At 38.3% G+C, this 23,308-nt stretch overlaps 1 protein-coding gene across 6 annotated transcripts in view; it reads left to right on the top strand.

Annotated features, from left to right (window-relative positions):
* Positions 1-23,308, top strand: part of KDM4C (lysine demethylase 4C) — a 410,581-nt gene that overhangs the window by 227,067 nt on the left and 160,206 nt on the right. For all 6 annotated transcript variants that reach the window (XR_008619779.2, XM_003823391.6, XM_008977026.5 and 3 more), the window contains 2 exons: positions 20,084-20,265; positions 22,165-22,378. Coding sequence is in view for 5 of the 6 variants with exons in the window: in XM_003823391.6 (XP_003823439.1) it covers positions 20,084-20,265; positions 22,165-22,378 (396 nt within the window). In the remaining variant the exon portion in view is untranslated. The remainder of the gene's footprint in view (positions 1-20,083; positions 20,266-22,164; positions 22,379-23,308) is intronic.

Below are 23,308 nucleotides of genomic sequence, written 5' to 3'. Positions count from 1 at the left end.
TTTTGTAGAGATGGGTTTTGCTATTGCCCAGGCTAGTCTTGAACTCCTGGGCTCAAGCATTTCTCCTGCCTCAGCCCCGCAAAGTGCTGAGATTATAAGCATTAGCCACTGCATGCCTGGTTACCCTTCTTACCTTTCTTTTATAAAAAAGAAATTTTTGTTGCCTCAAATTAAAAATCAGATCCCTGACTAGTAAGTGTCTTGTATATGTCTCTTAGCATCATGAAGGCCTTATTTTTTCTGTGTTTAGAGGATTAATTCAGGCAGGTTTTCTGTTAAGAGTCCTTCTCTGAAGTATTCTCCAGTTTTACTTATGGAAATTGTTACCTAAGGTCATGTGTCTGTGAGAATACTGTTAAGTGAGTAACAAGAAGCTCAAGTTTCTTGTTTAAATAAATTTATCAGAGTAGGTAGATATCTTTCACAGATTTTTTCCCCCTTTCACTCACTTTTCACTTATGTCCCATGTTTAGTTAGAAAACAAGATCATGGCAGGGCATAGTGGCTGACTCCTGCAGTCCCAGCTGCTTGGGAAGCAGAGGTGGGATCATTGCTTGAGCTCAGGAGTTTAAGACCAGCCTGGGCAACTTGGGGAGACCCTGTATCATAAAAAAGTAAAAATATCATGAATGTAGGGATTAGGGATCATAGTAGTTTCTATGAAACCAATCCAGGGTTGAATTCTGATTCAAGTAATAGAAGTAATGAAACATATTTGCATTTATTTCCATATATCATAATGTTGAGTTCTTTTTCTTTTTTTTTGCTACTTTATTATACCCAGTACAAACCATTTTCCCTTTAGTGTTAAGACATATGACAATTCTGTGTAAAGTAATTAATACTTAATGTACAATGCTCATGATTGTAATTTCCCTTTCCCATGGTAGACTCTCTTCAGTATAACTTTTGTGAAGGAAATAGGCTATGCTAAGGCTGTACCAACACATAGAGAAGGCTGCTTTCTCCTGTGTCCTTATTTGCCTAGGAAGTTTATTTTGATGTGGGCCATCATAAATTGGCCCAGAGTTTCTTTTTGGAAAGCAGTTCTGATTTCAGTTTGTATAGCTTGCAAAATTTATAAATGGATTGGTTTGATGAAGTCGTCTCAAGGGTTTGAGGTTAAATATTTTGTAGAAACGATGATTGTAGCTTTTGCAACAGTCTTTCTTTCCTTTCTAATATGTTAAGGACCCCTGGTGACCTCTGGGGATTTTTCAGAATTGATTAGAAAAATCAGAGAAGTTTTGTGATGGCTTAAAGTTTTTACAAGCTTTCAAACTGGCAACAGAGAATATTCTGTTGCCCGAAGTAAATTATTTACATCATTGGAAACTTGAATGTTACCTTAGCCATTTGCCTCTGTGTCTATGTTGCTTGCAAAGTTGAAAGTGAATAAACATTATCATTGTTAGATTGTGATGTGCAGTGAGTTTTTTACTCACTGGGAGCATGCAATTCCAAATCCAACTCCTTTGGGGGATTTTCTGTCCTAACTGTTCTGCTCCTTTTGCACTCCTCATACATAGGAGCATAACTATATTAGAGCATAGGAGAATTGCATCTTTAAACAACAATCAGTGTCTTCTATTGGTGAACGAGCATTTCTCTATTGAAGCTGGAAAGTTTCTCCCTAACAGAAAGGCTGCACAGGGGAAAGTGACTTGGTCCAGGACCTCTGGGAGCTGCTATGCCAATGGCAGCTGAGAGATGAGCCACTTGTACATTGCTATTCTCTTTAGGACAGTGCAGTGGCTCTTTGATACTCAAATAACCTGAAACACCATAGATCATTCTGACTGGTGGCACATCCTGTAATTACAGGATCAGGAAGGACTTCGTGACTCCTAGCCTGTTATTTTCCGGGAAAAGATTTTCCATGTTGAACAGCAAAACATGAAAGTTGGTGGTGGTGGAGAAGAGGGGGCTATGTAATAAAAGAATAATGATTAGAATGTATCTTTACATAAAAATTAGCATCTAACTTATTCTCTTTTGGTGAAAAATAATGTTAAATATATACTACATGTTTATATTTTATAACTTAAATGAAAATACTAAACTGCCTCTTTTTTTCTTTTAACTGAAATGTTTTTCAGTTGCATGTTTTTCTAAGGTTAGGCAGCTGGATAAGGTGACTGAAACTTCAATTAAAATTCTTTTTATTGCCCAGTTGTTTAAAAATTATACAAATGTTGTGTTGAAACCTAGACTGATAAGCAAAGCTGTTTGGGTTGTTTTATTCTCGAAGCATCCAGGATATGTACGTATTCTTCTGTTGCCATTTGTTGCTATTATTGGCATATTCCTGCTCTTTCCTGAGTTCACTGTCCATAGAGAAGGAGGATGTGTATGAAGTGCATGGGTGAACTATGCATGCTCTGGTGCACCCATGCACTTAGGGGAGAGGGCAATGCTCTGTCTCTGGCCATGGAACGTACTAGACGTGATGAACCCACTGAAGGGCGGCCAGCTTAGAAATCTGTGGCAGTATTTCTTTCTTTCTTTGTTTTTGGTTGGTGAGGATGCCTGCTCAGAAGCTCTCATGTTTCCTGGAATTGTAAAATGCTTCAGTACAGGTTAAATGCTCAATTTCTTTGTGTGGCTTTGAAACCAGTTGTCATTCAATGCTACCTGCTCTCTCTAGCTTCATTTCCCTTAACTTTGCTACGTGAGTCTTCCTTTCTGTTTAGACCATCATTCCCCTACCTTTTTAGCAGCAGGCACTGGTTTTGTAGAAGACTGTTTTTCCATGGATAGGGGCAGGGGTATAGGGGTGGGGATGGTTTTGGGATAAAGCTGTTCCACCTCGGATCATCAGGCATTAGATTATCATAGGGAGTATGCAACCTAGATCCCTTACATGCATGGTTCACAATAGGATTTGTGTTCCTATGAGAGTATAATGCCACTGCTGATCTGACAGGAGGTGGAGCTTAGGCTTCTGCTCACCCCTTGCTGTGCGGCCTGTTTACTAACAGGCCACGGACTGGTACTATTCTATATCCTGGGAGTTGGGGACCCCTGATTTAGACAACTTCTCCTTACCCTCCCCCTGCTGCTTTTCTTCCATGTATTTGCCCAGGCTGTTACATTATGTGTGGCACTCTTTTCCTTCTTGGAATGTTTCAATCCCTTGTCACCACTCACCTCTCCTCTTCCACCTCTACCGCCCATAGACTGCATATGTGCTTGGTTCTCTTGCACCACTGATCACCTTACACTGTGGTTTGTTATTTGTCTGTCCATGTATCTGTCTCCCCACTCTCATTCCTCTCCTTTGCTTCCCCTATCATGCTTTTGGTAGTGAACATTTCCCTGCAATCATGGTAGCTTAAATCACTTGTGGATTCAAGAGCGGGAATGCCCTGGATAAAGCAATCAGTAATCCTTGAAATCAGCCATTAAAAAGTTAAGTACCTCAATGTGTTACATACTGTCATATTAAAAGAAAAATGTAAATCCTTGTCCAGGAAATAGTCTCCCTATATATGTGTATAGAAAAACATGTTAATTACCAGTATAAACGTGATAAATTATGTATTTAATATGTCAGCTCTTTCAGTTTTGTATCTTGACAGAATTGAAAATCTCTCTACCACTGTGCCAACTTCTAGAATTACCTCAAAGTTAAAATGCAGCTGACCCATTGTAGATGCGGCTGGTGCCTTGGAGTTTGAGGGCTTTTGGAGCTGTGACATCACGTTGGGTCAGTAAGTGACTCCTTCTTAAGGACTAGCTTATTTAGGCTATGGTGGTCCTGAGAGTGGTTTGTTTTTTCCCACCCACAACAAAGGAATGATGCATACTGTTGTCTTCAGCACATTAATTAGAGAATGGGTTTTTTCCTAGGATTTTTTTTTTTTTTTGGATTGCTGAGAAAGGAGTGTTGTGTGAGGAAGAAAAGAAGAAAGATCAAGACTAAGTCAGTTCAGGAGAAGTCACTAGTGAACTTAAATTTCCTGATCGTTGCAGTTTGTATTTCTGTTGCTTTATAAAACCATTCTTTGAAACATAAATGTGTGTACATACACCTGTATGGACACACACAGACACACAGGCACACACACACACACAGTGTGGTATTTCCACACAGAGAATAGTTGCCATGGAGATGAAAGCCTACCTTGAATAAGGTAAATGTCTCATAAAAGGGAATTGTTCAAGGGAAGCATGGTCATGGTGTAGCAATTCACTGAAACATTATGCAGCTATATAGAATGTTTTCAAAGTGTCATCTTTAGCACTCTTGGGATAATGCCTCCAATATAAGGTTAAGTGGTAAAATACAGTTCAGCTAGGTTTGTTTACATTGGAAATATTTTGAGGCAAGTAATTATCTTTTGATGGTTTCAGAAAGTACTTACACCTTTGCAGGTTTTAAATTTTTTTTTTTTTGAGATGGCATCTCGCACTGTCGCCCAGGCTGGAGTGCAGTGGCGCAGTCTCAGCTCACTGCAAGCTCTGCCTCCTGGGTTCACACCATTCTCCTACCTCAGCCTCCCAAGTAGCTGGGACTACAGGCGCCTGCCACCACGCCCGGCTAATTTTTTGTATTTTTGGTAGAGATGGGGTTTCACTGTGTTAGCCAGGATGGTCTCGATCTGACCTCGTGATCTGCCCACCTCGGCCTCCCAAAGTGCTGGGATTACAGGCGTGAGCCACCGCGCCCGGCCCTGCAGGTTTTAAGTTTTAAAAATATATTTAGGGGGTACAAGTTCAGATTTATTACATGGATATACTGCATAGTGGTGAAGTCTGGACTTTAGTCTAACCATCACCTGAATAGTGTACATTGTACCCATGAGGTAATTAATTTCTCATCCCTCACCCACTTTGGTATCTCTGTTTGTTGCCTTGCTGCCCATTTTGATGTCATTCACACTCACAAATGTTTTAAGCCATGGCAAGCTTCTTCTCACTAGCATTCTTATCAGCAGCACTTTAATCGTGCTGACGCCAACTCCAGAACTTCCCTTGAAGTGACATTGGGCTAATAATCATCCTGCATTGACATCAGTATCTGAACATGTGCTTTATCACACCCCCGTCCCCCTTCTTCTGGCCTCATGGTGCACTGTTTGTTCTTTGAAGCTTTCATCCTGCACATGTGTGCATTTGTTTCCCAACATTTCTTATTTTACTACATTGTTTTCAATTAAAAATGGAAAAATTGTTTTCAATAAAAAATTTCCAGCTTTTCCTACTGTTACTTCTAGTCTGCTCACTGCTTTTGTGCTTATTGTGCATCCAATCCCCTTGGTTAAGAGATGAGGTTAATGATGTTTCTAATGCAACTGTAAACTAAGGACAAGCCGTGCTAGTGTACAGAGGACTTCGTGAGCATGGCATTTGCTGACACAGTGATACTCCTCAGCTCAGCGATTCCCACCATGTGCTAGTGGTGAGTATAGCTAACAGACTTGTGCTGACAGTGAAGTTTTGTTGGAGTCTGTGAAAGTTAACTGGAAATTTATAAGAAAATTGCAAGACTGTTATTAGGTGATTTTAGTTTTATTTTTTATGCTGATAATTTTTCATATTTTCTGTGACAAACATTTCTTTTATATTTGGCCAAACAAGTGTTTTTTACAGAGTGTCAATATGATAGAGTGCGTTATCTGATAATACCCGAGGTATAAAACAACTAGAAATAATGGATAATATAAAATAAACAACCTTTATACTTGCATAGAGAGGCAAAAATAGCACAAAGGATAATATCTCTCCATGCCTACAAATCAGGGTCAGTCGGCTCCAGCACTCTACTGTGTGATGCCTCGGTGCCTGCGTTTACAAAGTAGTGATGGTAGCAGCACGTGCCACATGGAGGAATTGTTTTGAGGGTTAAAAAAGTGTTTGGCACATAATGACTGTTTGTTGTTGCTGTTGTAAGGAGGGGGGGAAAGTGACAGCTGATTGGTAAGGGAGAGCCAAGTTGTGGCCGTTTAGGAGAAATTTTCCAGGACCAGAATGGGTGCAGAGCGATCAGAACTAGGACACTAAAGGACCCCTCAGACATGCAGAGCTGGAGTCTTAAAAGCATACACCTCTACTTAAGTGCACACTTGAGAAAAAGAAAAAGTGGAAAACAAAATCAAGAAACAAACAAAAACAAGAGAGCTTGCTTGCCTGAAACTTAGGCTTGGATGGTGAAGGGCAATATGATAGAAGAGAAAGTTATTCTAAGAATTCCTACCCATGTGGTCAAGTTTATACCTCTTCTTCTAAGTGAGAAATTTAAAATGAAACTTAGGCTGGCGATTCATGCCTCTGGGGCATCTGGCACAAGCAGTTGCAAAATCTTTGAACACCCACTGAATAAAAGTCTGGTTGACTAACAGTCAGTAGATTCTGGAGTCTTGACTTTGTGCTTTATATGTTTTTTGACTTTGGGTAAGCCCTCTCTCTGGCCTCTTTCCTCCTGTGTAAAATGTGAGGCTTGGTCATGAATGATAAGTGTTCCTAACCTGTAAGTTCGTATATGGATTTTGGGCATTTTGAATCCCCTGAAATAGCATGTGGTGACAGGTTGAAGGCTGCTTTTCCAAAGAGCTGATTGCCATTAATCTAAAGTTTTACTTATAACTCTTCAACTATAATTTTATGTTTTCTAGAATAATTAACACAGAAAGTTGGAAAGATGCAGATAACCAAGTGTACTGTGTTTAGTCAAGTGCAGAGGCAGCCTCATCTGTTAATACAAGTTTGGGTATTGGCAATATTCAGATTAAAGCCCTGGTTTTGGGTCTGATTTTCTCTAATCTGAATTTTCCAAATAACTTTTCATCAGTCATCAGTTCAGCAAGTGCACTACTGTAATGAGCTGTTAAGCATCTTTTTGAAATTAAAGACAGCTTACACCCTGATCCCTATCTCTGTAATGTCTGCATGCCTTGAGGATTAGATTAAGAGTGTATTTCAGGCAATGTTACAGTAATTTATTTCTTGGGAAGTCTGTATATATACAATATTTTATTCAGTAATGGATTGAATATTTAAATATAGAGACAGAAGAAGTGGAATTGGAGATCTTTCTTGGTGTTTAACCATCATTTAACCCATCTAACCCAGGTTTTCTGTTGTTTTGAAGAATAAAATGTATACATTTATTCACTTTTAAGTAAGTGAAATCTCAGGAAGTCCCGTTTGACTAAATTTGATTACTTCCTTAAATGGTTTTCTCTAGTTCACATTTCTTTTATTAGGACAATTGTTTATAGGCTGGGTTTGGTGGCTCACGCCTGTAATCCCAGCACTTTGGGAGGCCGAGGCAGGCGGATCACCTGAGGTCAGGAGTTCGAGACCAGCCTGGCTAACATCGCAAAACCCTGTCTCTACTAAAAATACAAAAATTAGCCGAGTGTGGTGGCACACACCTGTAATCCCAGCTACTTGGGAGGCTGAGGCAAGAGAATCGCTGGAACCTGGGAGGTGGAGGCTGCAGTGAGCTGAGATCATGCTATTGCACTCCAGCGTGGGCAACACAGCAGGACTCTGGTTCCAAAAAACAAACCAACCAACAAACAAACAACAACAACAACAACAAAAAATTGTTTATAACAATTGAATACTAAAGTGGTCCTATGTGTGTTTTCCCAGGACTAGAACTGCCCACTGATTGCACTTCATTCTAGGTTGTTTTTTTTTTCTGGCATCGCCTGGGATTTCCCGTGGTATTTTCTGAGTACTTCACCCCGTGTCTTGTAGTCATTGTCCTGCTGGTACTTTTACTACACAAGCTGGCTCTTAGACACTTTGCAATTGTCCCTCAAACAAAAGGACATTATTTAGAAGTGGAATTTAGAAATAGAACTAGAAATCAAAGAGTTAGAATTTAGAATTGGCTGTTGCCCTTTACCTTTTGTAGATAGGTGTTTGGGGAAAATTATGCCCTCCTGCTCCTGGCAAGCTGTTACTCTCTGTTTTAACTGTATTGATGTAGATTTGCCAGTCTTAATTTTGTGTCTCTTATTTTAAGGATTTATTAAGTGAATATGTTGACCAAATACAATGATGATGTCTTTTTGATTCAGAAATTACAGATTTTTTAAAAGTATTAAATATAAATGTTATTTTAAATATTAAAAACAATCTTTTGTTTTCCATATGCTACTGGGTACATGACTGTCTGCTTTAGGGTAGGCAGGCTGCGACTTGGCTTAGTGAATAGGCGCATCTCCCATTGAAAGTCTTTGCCCTGCGTAAAAAGTTCTTTTCCCTGCCAGTTTTGAAAAGTAAATGCTGTTTGATGGCTGCTGCATGTCATGCTCCAAATGTTATTAATTTTTACATAATGATCTCTTTGTTCCGTCAATTCTTTTTAGCTTGAGGTATTACTATACTTTCATAATAAGCACATTTATAGTTCTGTCTGTTTAAGCAATAAAACAGCAAATTCAGCAGATTACTAAGTAGATTGGCTTGGAATGTTTGTTGATAGGTCACAGCCAGTGTTTTCCTGCGTTATGTGGACACGAAACATTAGATGTTGTTGGCATTCAGATAAAATGGATATTTTATCTAGTGCTTAAGGTTTGTAATAATAATTTGGTGTTCTCAGTTTAGCCTTATTTCTGTCAGTAAATTCCACTGGAAGTCCCAGTGGCATTGATTTTTACTGTAGTATGGTGAATAAAAAAATCAAAACCACCTCACTTTTATTATGCTAGTGGCTTGGTCAGGTTTTGATTAAATTAGAGACAAAAATGCTGGCTTTATAATTTATGTGATGCTGTTGCTTTCTGTATTACGTTCAATTTTGAAACTTTTCTAAACAATGATTAGCATGAAATCTTATGATCAGGTTTCTGAATGTGCTAAAAGCATGGAGATTGTAAAATGGTAAGAAAGAGTTTGATTCTTTTGAGTTCATGTATGCCTTGTTTTTTTTTTAAAATTAACTTATAAATAAATTCAACCATAACCTTATTACTCTTAAAGTCTTGTAGAAAACTACCCAGGAACAGATTTTGATAGCACAGTTTCATGGTGCATTCAATTCTTTAGAAAAATAATGATTGTATTAGGTTATAATATATATGAAATTGTCAATATTTGAAATTTTTTTTACTCTATGAAAACTGCAATTTCATACAACTCAAGTGTGTTACTTTACATTTTTTTCAACCTGAACACAGTTTCTTTTTCTTGGAGACAGAATGTCTTAGCCTTATAGACCACCAAATTAGCACATATTTTGGTACACTTTTTTTTCATTGTTATTTTCACCTTTTCTTTGGTTGTAAAATTAGCTCTGAAGATGGAGAATCAGCATGGAAAGTTTATGTATATTTTAAATTTTAATATTGTGGTGACTTCATGTCTTCATATTCTTTGTTTTGCCACTGGCCAATGAAAACTTAGTCCTGGCTGGCAACATTCTACAGGGTGGCATTTGTGCACGTTGGTCATGGAGGTTAAGTAACATGTCCAAGACTTCCAGCTAGTGAATGGTTAGAAGGTGGCTCTCTTTATCAGCATTTTAATTTTCATAGAGTTGTTTTAGTCCTTTTCCCTTTTGGAGGTGTTAGGTTCCCAGGCTTCAGAGAAATGGTGAGATGAGTATATTTTTATACCTGTCAAGTGAACCTATAAATTCTGGATTGATATTCCATTGTTTTAGTGTTTATGTTCTTTGTTTTGTTTTACAGAGATTTTTGTTGTGCTTTAAAAACTAGAAACTTAAGGAGGAATGATTGGCTATGATATGTATATGTGTTTGAGTGTTACATAAATATTTCCATAGTTGTTGATAAAGTCTTTTCTTGAGGAGTAAACTTGATAATGCCTTCAAGTGAGTGAACCATGGATCTGGGTTAAGAATCTTCTCGGGGACCCCCAGGAGAAGACTGAATCTTTCATGAGGTAGAGCTGACAGGACCATGTAATGTATTTTGAAGGGAAATGAGAGGAAGAAGATGTATAGCCTTGTTCTCTCCTTATTTCTGTATGCTCGCCTGAATAGTCCATGTCTTTATCTTCCTTAGTTGGTGTGATGGCCACCCTACTTGAAGTTCTCTCCTTAGCAGCTGTTTTGTGTGATCTGCCACGTGATAACTCCCATTAGTTGTTGGGTAAAAATATCTGTGATTCCTGCTGTCATTTACATAGATGACCAAAGCTGACATTTTTTTTTTTTTTTTGGTATAGGGAGCTTCTTTTTCATGTAGATTGCATCATGCCAGTGTTAATAGTTTCTTGCTTGGAGATCTTGTTTTGCCATTTTTTGACTTTGTATTGTATATGCTGTTAATGAAATAGCTTATGAATCTGGAGGTTTTTCCCATGAATGGTGTTTGTTTGTTTGAGACAGAGTCTTACTCTGTTGCCCACACTGGTGTGCAGTGGCATGATCTTGGCTCACTGCAGCATCCGCCTCCTGGGTTCAAGTGATTCTCCTGCCTTAGCCTCCCGAGTATCTAGGACTACAGGCACGTACCACCACACCCGGCTAGTTTTTCTATTTTTAGTAGAGACAGGGTTTCTCCATGTTGGCCAGGCTGGTCTCGAACTCCTGGCCTCAAGTGATCCTCCTGCCTTGGCCTCCCAAAATGCTGGGATTACAGGCATGAGCCACCGCACTTGCCTCCCATGGGTAGTTTTGAACTCCATAAAGGGAAAGGGCTGTTGCTTTTAATTTCTTATTTCCAGAATCTTTTATATTACCTAGCATATGGTGAATTTCATATGCTTAGTACCGATCTTTGTTTTTTAATTGTAAATTGACAATTTATAATTGTATAAATTTATGGGGTACAAAATGGTGTTACGTTTTATTAGTACAATCTGGAATAAGTTAGTTGACTTATGTGTCACCTTAAATACATAACATTTTGTGGTGAGAACATGAGACTTTTACTCTGTTAGCAATTTTTAAATGTATTAATACTATTATTTCTCTTCACATCATGTGGCTCTTTCTCCTTTTTCGCCTATCTTTGATTTGATGCTCAGAATATGTTCCTTCTGGTGCCATGTTGACAGCTAAGTTTCCCAAGGGTATGCCAGCTTTCTTTAGGAGTTTTCTTCTTCTCATTCCTACCGTGATGTGAGAATTGACTGAGCTGGTTTCCTCCTATTTGTTGTATACATTACTAGTAACCATTACTTATAATTATTTTAGATGATGCTAGCATCATTTTTACTGGTAAGGCAATCGAAGCTCATAGACATGAATTCACTTGCCCTAGATCACAAAGCTAGTAAGTGGTAGATAACAGGCTTTAAATACTGTCTGTTCAGTTCCAAAGTTTACACTCTACACTCTTGTGTTTTAGATGGACTATTGCTATGTCTGCCAGGGTGGAGTGCGGTGGCACGATCTCGGCTCACTGCAGCCTCCATCTCCCAGGTTCAAGTGATTCTCCTGTCTCAGCCTCCCGTGTAACTGGGACTGCAGGCGCCTGCCGCCATTCTCGGCTAATGTTTGTATTGTATTTTTGGTAGAGACTGGATTTCACCATGTTTGTCAGGCTGGTCTCGAACTCCTGACCTCAAGTGATCCATCTGCCTCGCCCTCCCAAAGTGCCAGGATTACAGGCGTGAGCCACTGTGCCCAGCCTACTCTTTCAACACTAACAACCTCCCAAAATAGCTAGAATACTGGTAAAAGAAGTTGAAATGGACACATATAAATGTCTGATTATAGCCAGATACCTTTGTTAATAGTGTAGATAAACTTCCCAGCATTCCTTGTTTTTGTTCATGCGTGTTATAAAATATATATAAAATATGAGCTAATGTTCTGTAAGAAACTTAAGCCACGCTGGTAATGCCATAGTTCCTGGTGAAACCCATCTCCTCAGAGGTAGCATAATTATCATGGGTGTGTTTTTTTTTTTTTTTTTGGTAATAGGAATTTTGAAGTTGTGTCCTTTGGAATGTTTCTTATTTAAAGTGTATATAGAGTCATTTGGAATGTATCCTTCTGAAATACTTTTGTATCAGTGTTACTGAGAGGTGATACATAAAGAACAAAACTATATACATCCATTTAATTTCTTAAGTGCTTTAGACTTTAAACTGTAGAATTCTCTGCTATCCATTATTACATTAGCATTTTGGGGGAACTATAATGCAGAATTTGATTTTTTCTCAATGTCATCACTTCTTAGTAAAATCATACCTAAAGTCCTGTAATTTTTTTCTCTTTTGTACTTTTGAACACAGCTTTATAAACGTTTGACGGTCAGCATTTCAAAAAAAAATCACTTAAATATAGTTTCATACATTATTCAGTACAGAAATTATAAAGTTCCCAAGTTTGAACTTTGCCTTTTTGAGTATCTCACTTCTGCACTTATCCCACCCCACTACACCCCCCATTCCCTGCAGGATGTTTGAAACCATATATAAATGCCTCCCAGGACTGAGATTTTGCTCAAGTACCTGAAACGTAACAGATGCTGCTGTGCTCTTCATAGTAGAGAATGGTGCTGTACCAGCCAAAACACCTCACTGGAGCATCACCCCAAGCAGCAGAATGAGTGTGATGACTGGCAAAGGGAAATTATACTGTAGTGGAGTTGATAGCTTTTCTCATCTGCTGAGTTCCGTCCACAAGTCCTGGCAGCAGCCCTTTCACAAATGGCCTGAATTATTTTCCTTAGGGACGTCACTTACATGTAACAAAATTTGTTGAAAGATGCTGTCCTGAGTGAGTGAATGAATCTGGCAAAAATCTGTTCTTAAGGCAAGGTTTCCCCCAGTTCATAGTTCTCACCTAATATTATTTTGACAGCAGTTTTTAAAAAACTTTTAAGATGACATATTTTTATAACTATGAAAACTTAAAAAGCCTCTTTATTCCAGACATTTAACCTTTTAAATAGAATTGGCAATGTTCCGTATACATGGTTTTGTGCTCCCATTTTTTATTGATTATAATATTATATTCAACTAATATGTTGTGTAATATATATATTCATACTGTATGTTTCATTAATCCTCAAAAGCATTTCTTCTAATGTATGCATTATATAGCTATGCCATAATTTATTTGCATATTTTAAAAAAGATTCTTTTAGATACTTTTGTAAAGGACATTAATTTCTTTATTACCATCAATTATATTCAATGATGTTTTTGAGTGAATGGGAGAATAAAGCCTTTTATTTTCCCTACAAGGCTAAACCTTTTGATGGAAATACTTATATATAGGAGATAACTTGGCGTCTGTCTAGATTGGCTCTGTTCTAATCTGTGTTATCATCTTAAACACATTACAGTGTTTAAGCATACATTTACCGCATATATTTTCAGAAATTTTCTGGATGGCTGCTGCGGGGTTCTGTCCTGCAGACCCTGACCCAATGACTGATGAATAAAGTACACTGACACACAGATAGTCTGCTTTGCCAGTTCTACTGAGTGTCCGGGCTACTTAGTCACAGCCATGGCCCCGACCAGCCAGCGAGACTCACATTTATTCAGTAAAGATTAATTGATAAAGGCTTGAGTCAACACCAGTAGAAGGTAGTTGACATTGTGTGCTTCCTGAGTAGAAAGGAATTAAGCACCCATGGTAGAACAAAGGTTAGCATTAAGACCGCATGAGTAGGCTGGGTGCAGTGGCTCACACCTGTAATCCCAGCACTTTGGGAGGCTGAGGTGGGCAGATCATCTGAGGTCAGGAGTTCAAGAGCAGCCTGGCCAACATGGTGAAACCCCATCTCTACTAAAAATACAAAGTTAGCCGGGCGTGGTGGCACATGCCTGTAATCCCAGCTGCTCGGGAGGCTGAGGCAGGAGAATCGCTTGGGCTCAGGAGGTGGAGGCTGCAGTGAGCCAAGGTCACGCCACTGCACTCCAGCCTGGGCAACAAAAGTGAAACTCTGTCTCAAAAAAAAAAAAAAGAAGACCACATGAGTAAACAAGTGAGTTAGATAAACGCCCCACATTCCTTTGTTTCTACTCTAATTTATTTAACTAAAGGTAAGGGGACTAGGCTGCCTTCAGCCAGATTTATTACCGAAATTTTCCAAACTCTCAAGGCTTCCAAGAAGGTTTGTGGCTATTATAACTAAAGTTTTTCCCACCAGCCTGACTGAACCCCCACAGACCTTTGCAGAGATTATGTTGGAGGCCTAGAGGGGAAGGATCATCATGTACTGAAGTACTAGGTTGCGCATACCAGCAAATAGCAGCTTTATGGCTATCTCATATAACTTGTTGGAAAACCCTGACATTTAACTAATCTTGTACTCATTTTACAGATTGAGAAATAGGTTTAGAATCATCACCCAACCAAGACTGTATAGATTGCATGAATGAAGCATTATTTTAATTTATTCTGATAGGTTGGAGCAGAGCTCTACACTTAAAGCCATGCTTATCTTAGAATAATTTGGTGTCACTTGGACTAATGTTTTCAAATATATATTTTCTAGTGTGACTTTTTACTTTATGTAAAAGTGGTTTACACTTTTGTATGAAAAGTGATACAAATTAATGTGTATAAAAAGCAACGAAAAATAATCATTAAAATAAACACTGTATGTTTACACTGTTGCTAACAACATCTCAGTGTGACCCTCACCTTGGGAAGTTTTATTAATCTGCAGGAATACTGCAAATTAGTATAAGTAGAAAACTTTTGGAGTTTCTCTGAATGTCTTAAGATACTCAAAGTGAATTTCAGCAAGCCTGACTTTCTTATTAGAACCAAAAATTTTTTAGGATTTCCTGTGCTTCAAATTAATGGGGCCTCCCCTTCTCATAACATGTCCTGTGGGATTGAGTCTCTTCCAGGCAGACCTCTCTGACTGTTGGGGAATCATTGCTTGAGCATCAGAGGTGATACTGATTGTCTATTTAATGATCAATGACAAGACAGAAATCTAGCTATCCCTTTGAGGTGTTTGAAAAACAGAATTGTTTATGGTCCTGAGGAGTGGGCGGTGTGATTTGAATGGCAAGCAGGGAGAATAGCTTTGGAGATGCATTTAAGACACCTTGGAAAGACTGAGAAGGGAGGGTTGTAAGCAGGCTGTGAATGGCTAATTACTGTGATTTTACCTATAGGTAATTGTAGAAGCAGAAGTTGTGGTCAGTTTCTTAATACCCAGCCGGCACACATATAAATCAGATATTTTTGTTTTAACTCATGTTTCTTTTTGAGGACTATTCTTAGGCCCTGCTTGCGTAGCTATTTCTACTACCTTTGTCCTCGAGTTTTTAATTCTGCCAGAAATATTCAGAGTAAGAGGCGATGATTGGTTTCCTGGGTCTAAGTGAGAATGAATACTTTTAATACTACTATAAAAAAATTTCAGTCTATCGTGTATATGATCCAGGAGTTTCATCTATAGGCAAGTTCGTTTATAAAATGAAACAATTTATAAAATAAATTTTTATTTTTATTGACATGGCGATTAAAAGATTTGAAAACAGCTATTGAAGGTATTGTTGCCAAGGTGGCAATATTTTCAACAGGTTTCTTCAGTACATTTATCCAAGTTAGTATCTAGTTTCCCCATTTCCACCTCACAGTAGTGTTTGTTTAGGCGCTAGCCCTCTTACATAGGATGGCCCTTTTAGCCACTGCTTATGTTTCCTTATTTAGGACAAAGTTCCACATACCTTGGTGCCTGGTATACTGGGCTTCTGTAAATTTAGAAAGGCTTACATAGATTTGAGGAACTGCTTTGTATTTAGGCTCATGGTTTTCTTGACTGCATGTTACTTGCTATAAGGAATGACAATTTTTTGTAGAAATCTTAGTCTAGGAGTACGGATTTTCACCATGAAGTAAGAGGCTCACTGACTGAGGAAGAAAAAAATTAAGTGCTCTTGGCATAAAATCTTTGTTTTCTTCAATTTCTGGCAAACCTTGCAGACATTCTTGAAAGAACCTAGGGAGAAAAGGAGGCCTTTTTGCTGTGTTGACTCTTGTTTTCTTTTTGCTTAAGTATTTCAAGTTGATTAAGGCAAGCTGATTATGAAGTTACTGCTTGGCTTTAAGAGCGAAGCCTACATCAGGTGTTTTTAAGACCTGTATTGTTTAGCGTGACTCTTTGATACTAACACTTTTAGAAAAATGTACACATGTATATGGCAGTGGTTCTCAGTCTTTTTGGTCTCAGGAAGCCTTATGTTCTTATCTCTTCTGAGGATCTGAAGGAAGATTCTTTTATTTCCTTTTTTGTGGGTTCATTTTATTGATATTTACTTACTGGAAATCACACCAGGGAAAATTTAAATTATATTAATTCATTTAAAAATAGCAATAAAAACAACATTTACATAAACAGTTAAATTTATTTTCATAAAAAATAATGATTTTCCCAAACCACAAAAAATAATTAGAAACATCAGCAAGACAGTGGAATAGGACTTCACAGCGCTTGTCCCCTGGCAGAAACATTGATTTTACAACTATCAATGCTCAAAAATGCCTTCAAAAGAGATACAGGAACCAGATGAGAGATGATGGCACCTGAGTATAGCACAGACATGAAAAAAGATGCACTGAAGAGATAGGAAGGACAGTTTTGCATTACCTGTATTACCACTCCCCTAATCTCAGGCGGTACAGTGAGGAGAGGGATAGGGATACCTGTGTGGGAAGGAGAGTGATGTGAGAAACAGATTTTGCCTCAGATCCCAATCTAAGGTCCGTTGCAGTGAAACCCATCACCACACAGTCCCACTGCCCTGGATTCCTGGCTGGTACCTGCAGACTGAGCCTCCAGGATTGCTCCAGTGTCAGGCCATCTCTCAGCCTCAAGACTAGCTCAGGTCAGTACCCACATCCTTAGACTCCAGACCAGCACCCACGGAGCCAGCCTCCAAGTCTGCCTCAACAGTAGCCAGCATTTGCAGTCCCAGACTCCAGGCTCACTCCAGAGCCAAGACAACCCCCACAGACCCAGGCTCCAAGCTGGTCCCCTGGTCTAGGATGTAGAGCAGCACTTGTGGACCTGGGTTTCATGCCTGCCCTAGTGAACCCTGGGTACAGGTCTACCATAGAAGACCCTGGCATTGGGCCAACTCCCACAGACCGAACATCCAGGAACATCCCTGTGGATGCAGTTGACAGGACCACACCAGTGGAATGTTGGTGCCAAGCTGGCCCCCATGAACCCAAGATCCTGGCCTAACTCAGTAGACCCAAGCTTCAGTTCTTACATGGTGGATTTAGGCTCCAGATCCAACCCCATGAACCCAGGTACCAGGCCAGCTCACATACTGACGCAGACACAAGGCCGGAGGATTCCAGGAGCAAGCCTACCCTTGGACCATGCCAGATGGCCTGCCTAGAAAATTAGGATGGACTGACTGGTGAAGGGTTGTCCAAGCCAAAGCCAGTCTACAAAGGCTGGAATAAGTCCCTAGTTCTTCAAATGTATGGATACCAACTCATCGTCACAAGAATCATGAATAATCAGGGAAACATGACACCACTGAGGGAACAAAATAAAACCTCAGTAACCAACAATAAAGAAATATAGATTTACAAACTGCCTAAAAGTAATTCAAAATAATAATCTTAAAGAAGCTCAGTGAGCTGCAAGTGAATACAGATAGACAACTAAATGAAATCAGGAAGACAGTGCACAAACAAGTTGAGAATTTCAACAAAGAGATAGAAGCCATAAAAGAGAACCAAACATATTCTGGAGGTAAAGAACACAATAACTGAACTGAAAAGTTCCACAGAGGGCTTCAGATTCCTGCCAGCCACCCAAGTCTGAATGACTGTAGTTTGTCTGCTAATAATTTTTTTCATGGAAAAAGTGGCGTTCCATGAAAATGGCAGGTAATTCAACCCACAATTCAATTAATTGCACAAATGCTTTTTTAAAGAACACTCTTGAACTTCAGTGTGTACAGAAATACTTTATGCATACATTCTTTTTTTCACAGATTTAATAAAATTGATGCTTTTTTTCCCCCCATCAAAGGCGTTACTAAGAGAAACTGCCTTTTTGTTACCTCTAAGTATGAGGTAGTCAATATGATGATTCCTTTGGTGCCACTGCCTTGATTCATGCTGAGACACCAACAATTTTACTTTCTACTACTTTCGTATCACTGTTACAAATCTCAAATAGTCAAATCACGGGTGTTATTATGAAAGTAGTTTTGACTATATAGATGCCATGCAACAGGGTTGTGTATCCCCTGGAGTTCACAGATCATATTTTGAGAACTGTGGTTATCTTTCAATTCCATTTGACTCCTTGAACATCATTGGTTTGAATTGTTTGACTCTACTTACATGCAATTTTTTTTCAATAAATACTTTAGAACATTTCTCCTAGACTCGGAACAATTTGAAAAAACTCACAAATGAATCATGTAGCCTAGAAATATTTTAAAAATTAAGAAAAAGTTATGAATGCATAAAATATATGCAGATACAAGACTTTTATCATTTACTACTATAAACATAAATCTATTATAAAAAGTTAAAATTTGTCACAACATATGCACACAAACACGGATGTAACCAAATATAAAGGTGCAGTATTAAATCATAAATGCATAAAATTAGCTGTAGTATATCCTATGCTATAATAATTTTTTAGCCATCTCCTTTTGCTATTATGGTGAGGCCAAGTGCTGCGAGAAACAGTTTACATTTAGAGTCAGATTACTTCATTGCAAATATAGGCAAAGACTGTTATCTTTTGTTTTCAAATACTCTACCCATGGGTGAATACCACGTGTTTTCCATTGTAAAAATAATAAGAACAACAACCATGATAACGTGATTATTATGATAATAATGCCACCCTTTGTGCTACAGTTGGCATTTGACATATTTTGAGTTATTTTCAGCCTCATTCAGTCCTTCCCATTTTGCCATCAGTGCAAATCTAATTTGACTTTTTCTAAAACAGGTAAGTCAACATGGGAAGTGCTGGAACACACTTACTCACCAGTGATTTGTAGTTAAGCACATTGCTCTACAGTATTTATTTATCAGACTTTGAAAGCTACTTATGCAGATGTTTAGAATGTGTCACAGCCCTAGACACTGGGTGTAGCTTTTATTCTGGCCACTTGCTCTGATGTACTGCCCTCTGCTATAGGCATTGAAGAGTGTTTTTCTAACATGTTTGTCTTTCTGTATTTTTCTGGTGCTCTGTAAGATTTTATAAAGTGCTGTTCTTGTGGAGTAAAGAAATATACATTTTAGGCCAGGCTCGGTGGCTCATGCCTGTAATTCCAGCACTTTGGGAGGCTGAGGTGGGTGGATCACCTGAGGTCAGGAGTTCTAGACCAGCATGGCCAACATGGTGAAACTCCACTACTAAAAATACAAAAAAAATTCGCTAGGCACGGTGGTGGGTGGCTGTAATCCTAACTACTCAGAAGGCTGAGGCAGTACAATGGCTTGAACCCTGGAGGCGGTGGTTGCAGTGAGCTGAGATTGCACCATTGTACTCCAGCCTAGGCACGAAGAGCAAAACTCCATCTTAAAAAAGAAAAAAAGAAAGAAAAAGAAATATACATTTTAAAGACTTGACTCTTCTAGGGATATTTTATGAGAAAATCTGACTAGGGATTTTCTTTTATATCCATGTAATGCCAGTATATTGCTTGGCACTTTATAGCTGCTCTGTAAATGTTAATTGTAATAAATTCTTGAACCCAGAATTTAATTCAATGAAGTTCACTTAAACTTTTATTGAGCCATGTACTATGTTAGATGAAGAAAGTAAAAATATTGGCAAAGTAGTTTCTGGACTGTGAATTCCTCTGATAACTAGAAGATAATCTCATACACATAAACCTGTTTTAGTATTGGAGCTTTTACTGTAGCAGTAGAGACACGGAAGAAGTAATGTGGGAAGGAGGGAACAGGGTAATTATTTCTGGTAGGGATAGGGAGGGTCACAAAATGAGGGTGGTTGTCTGGCCGTGGGATCTGATCTAGTCTTTGAGGCTTGAGGAGGATTATAAGGCAACTTCCCTTATCCTGGCTCTCTCAGGATGTATTTGAAAGACAAAGTAGGTTTGGTTTCCGGCCTTAATATCACAGATTCTGTGGAATGTTTATTTCTTTTGTACTCAGGGTGATTGTTTTCCCTGGTTCCCATGCTCATGGTATTTTCCTGCCTTCTCCCTTAAGAATTGCCTGAGGTTCTGTCCATTGAGGAGGAAGTGGAAGAAACAGAGTCTTGGGCGAAACCTCTCATCCACCTTTGGCAGACGAAGTCCCCTAACTTCGCAGCTGAGCAAGAGTATAATGCAACGGTGGCCAGGATGAAGCCACACTGTGCCATCTGCACTCTGCTCATGCCATACCACAAGGTAAAGGAGCCTGCTGTCATAGTTCCCTTCACTGCTCTGCCTTCCATGTGACCACATACCACAAGATCACTGTAAATTGTTGTGGGCTTCCTTTGCACATAAGAAGGAAGACGTCCTTAGGTAGCTGATGGCTTTCATAGAACCACAGTTTCTACATCATCCTTGAGAGACACTTTTCTGAAAGTACTTTATCTTTTCCTTTTGAGATAGGGTCATGCTCTGTTGCCCAGGCTGAAGTGCAGTGGCACAATCATGACTCTGTGCAGGCTTGTACTCTGGCTCAGGCGATCCCTCTGCCTCAGCTTCCACAGTAGCTACGACTATAGGTGTGAGCCACCATACCTGCCTAATTTTTTAAATTTATTTTTTAATTTTTGTAGCGACTGGGTCTTACTATGTTGCCTAGGCTAGTCTTGAGCTCCTGGCCTCAAGCAATCCTTCCACTTTGGTCTCCCAAATCTTTTTTGAGTATCTTATTTTATTTCATGGGTGGGTTACTTTCAACTTTTCTATCTCTTTTACTAAGAAACACAGAACTTAAAGCTTACAAATAGTAGAAGCTTTCAAAGAGAGAACTTAAACTTAATCTCTGTTTTTTTTTGTTTGAAAACGTCATTCTCAAATAATAGAAATGTCAGCCCTAGGTCCAAATTTTAAGTGTCTCTTTTCACCTTCCCATGTGGAACATGCAAAAGACACAGCCAAGACTCACTACAAACTAAATTTTCCAGTTCATCCTCATCAGCTGGCTGTGCGTGATGTTGTTTTCAGCATCATTCCATAGATATTATACTGATAGCACCTCAGCTAATGGAGGGTCACAGTCCTCAGCACTCAAACAGTTGAAATATTTTTAGGAATCCCGTAAGGGTGGAACTATGTGGTTCATTTTAAGGTACAATATATTATGAAGTATATTGACATGAACATTGTGTTTTGGGTTATATTTTTATTTATAGAAACATATTTTATTCAAGATTATGTCTGTCTTAGAGTTCCTTATAAAAATAAACTGTTCTGTTCAGACATTTCAGAGCAAGAAAATGTGTGATATCTCACATTTTCAGACCTTTGTAACAGAGGAAATAATTTATTCCCTTCATGTTTTTTAATGTGGCACTGGTGAGTGACAAACATTATTTTTCTCTTCCTTTAGTCATTAAATTTCTGGGTTTTAACTACTTATTGATTCTTATTTCTATATTATAATCTGTATATTTCTCAATAATTAAAAAATTCAAACTAAAATAAGATTTGTGGAGATTTAATATAAAATAATACAGTATAAAACATAAAGTAATATAAAATCTGTAAGGTAATTCATTACTTATACTTTCAAGTAAATACTAAACTTTTTTAAATCTTTTGGTGTGAGGTGATAATTTTGTTTGATACATTATCCTTTCTTATTTAGTGACATGTGCCAGTTCTCTCTCACTTGCTTTCAAATACTGCAAGTGATGAAGCAAAAATTCTTAAAGCCTCTCTTAATACTGCTGCACAGATTAAAACTGGGGTCTTTGTACACTCCTTCAAGTGTAGCAAGGTATGATTCTTCAGTAAATGAAAACAGATCTGTTAACTCCAGTGCATATGAAGAAAGAAAAGAATTGATGCTTTCCACGAACTAATTTTGGAAAGACACAGTTTTAGTAGCCAGTTGCTTTCTTATATGAACAGACGTATAGAATATTGTCCTTTTCCTGCAGATTAACATTTGGGTGGGAGTCTGAGGTGGAATATTGATTAAAAAAAAACTAGTAGTTTGGTCAAGGAGAACAACAGGAAGAACAAAAGTTAGAAGTTAGTGTCTGGAACAGGAGTTAGTGGATTTGAGTGACTAGAATGATGAGCTCTTTTCCATGTTTTTCACTCATGTGGAAACGTTATGTTTTTCAGCCAGATAGCAGCAATGAAGAAAATGATGCTAGATGGGAGACAAAATTAGATGAAGTTGTTACGTCGGAGGGAAAGACTAAGCCCCTCATACCAGAGATGTGTTTTATTTATAGTGAAGAAAATATAGAATATTCTCCACCCAATGCCTTCCTTGAAGAGGATGGAACAAGTCTTCTTATTTCCTGTGCAAAGTGCTGCGTACGGGTTCATGCAAGTAAATGGATCTATAATTCATCAGTCACTGGCTTTTCAGCATTTCACATCATCTTTATTTCTCACTTTTTTGGAACCTGTCAGATCTGTTGCATGGACTATTGGCATTCTTAATGGTTATATCATTCTTTTTCATATTTCTGCTGGTAAAAGTATGAGTTGGTATATTCATCCTTTTTTCACCACTTTCATGTAGTATCCGTGGAGAGCAGGTCTGGTTTTTTTTGTTGGTTGGTTTGTTTGGGGCCCAGGTGAGGAGTCATCATGGGGTTCCTTTCACATGTTTGAATTTTACTTACTTTAAGATCTAGTTTATAAAAACTTAATTTGAAAGTCTGATATTGATTGATGACTGCTTTTCTTTGTGACTTTTAAAAGAGAAATGAATGTTCCTTTGGTTGTTCTGAGAATTGTTGTACTGAGTTAACTTTTTTTCATTCGTAAGGATAGGAATCTCTATTGCATTCCAGGGGAGAACAGTCATTACAGTTGTTTTACCCCTGGACTGAGATAGTCTCCACACCTATCTCAATTTATTATTTTTAACAATTGGATAAGTGGTAAATATTTATTGGTCTGCCATGTAAATCCTGTGAAATATGTAAAAGGGATCTCATATACTACAACTCTATTTTAAGGCATTTTAATATTCCAGATCTTACCAAATCACACATTCTAGTAACACACTTAGGTATGGCCTGTCCTTTGTCAATGTAGTTTGAATGGTTTATAATATAGATATTATCTTCTGTATTTACCTCAGAGTAATAATTGCTTTGTATTAGGGTTGAAACAGTTTCCTCATCTATCATTTATTAATTAATTAGAGACTACCTGCTTCCTCAAGGGATTTAAATGCTATCTGCTTGAAATATAATCATAGCCATCTTCTTTTTGTATTGAAGGCAATTTGTAACACACACACACACAC

Source organism: Pan paniscus, chromosome 11 (assembly GCF_029289425.2).
Source record: "Pan paniscus chromosome 11, NHGRI_mPanPan1-v2.0_pri, whole genome shotgun sequence".
Classification (NCBI taxonomy): Eukaryota; Metazoa; Chordata; class Mammalia; order Primates; family Hominidae; genus Pan; species Pan paniscus.
This window is presented reverse-complemented; position numbering and strand designations above follow the sequence as displayed.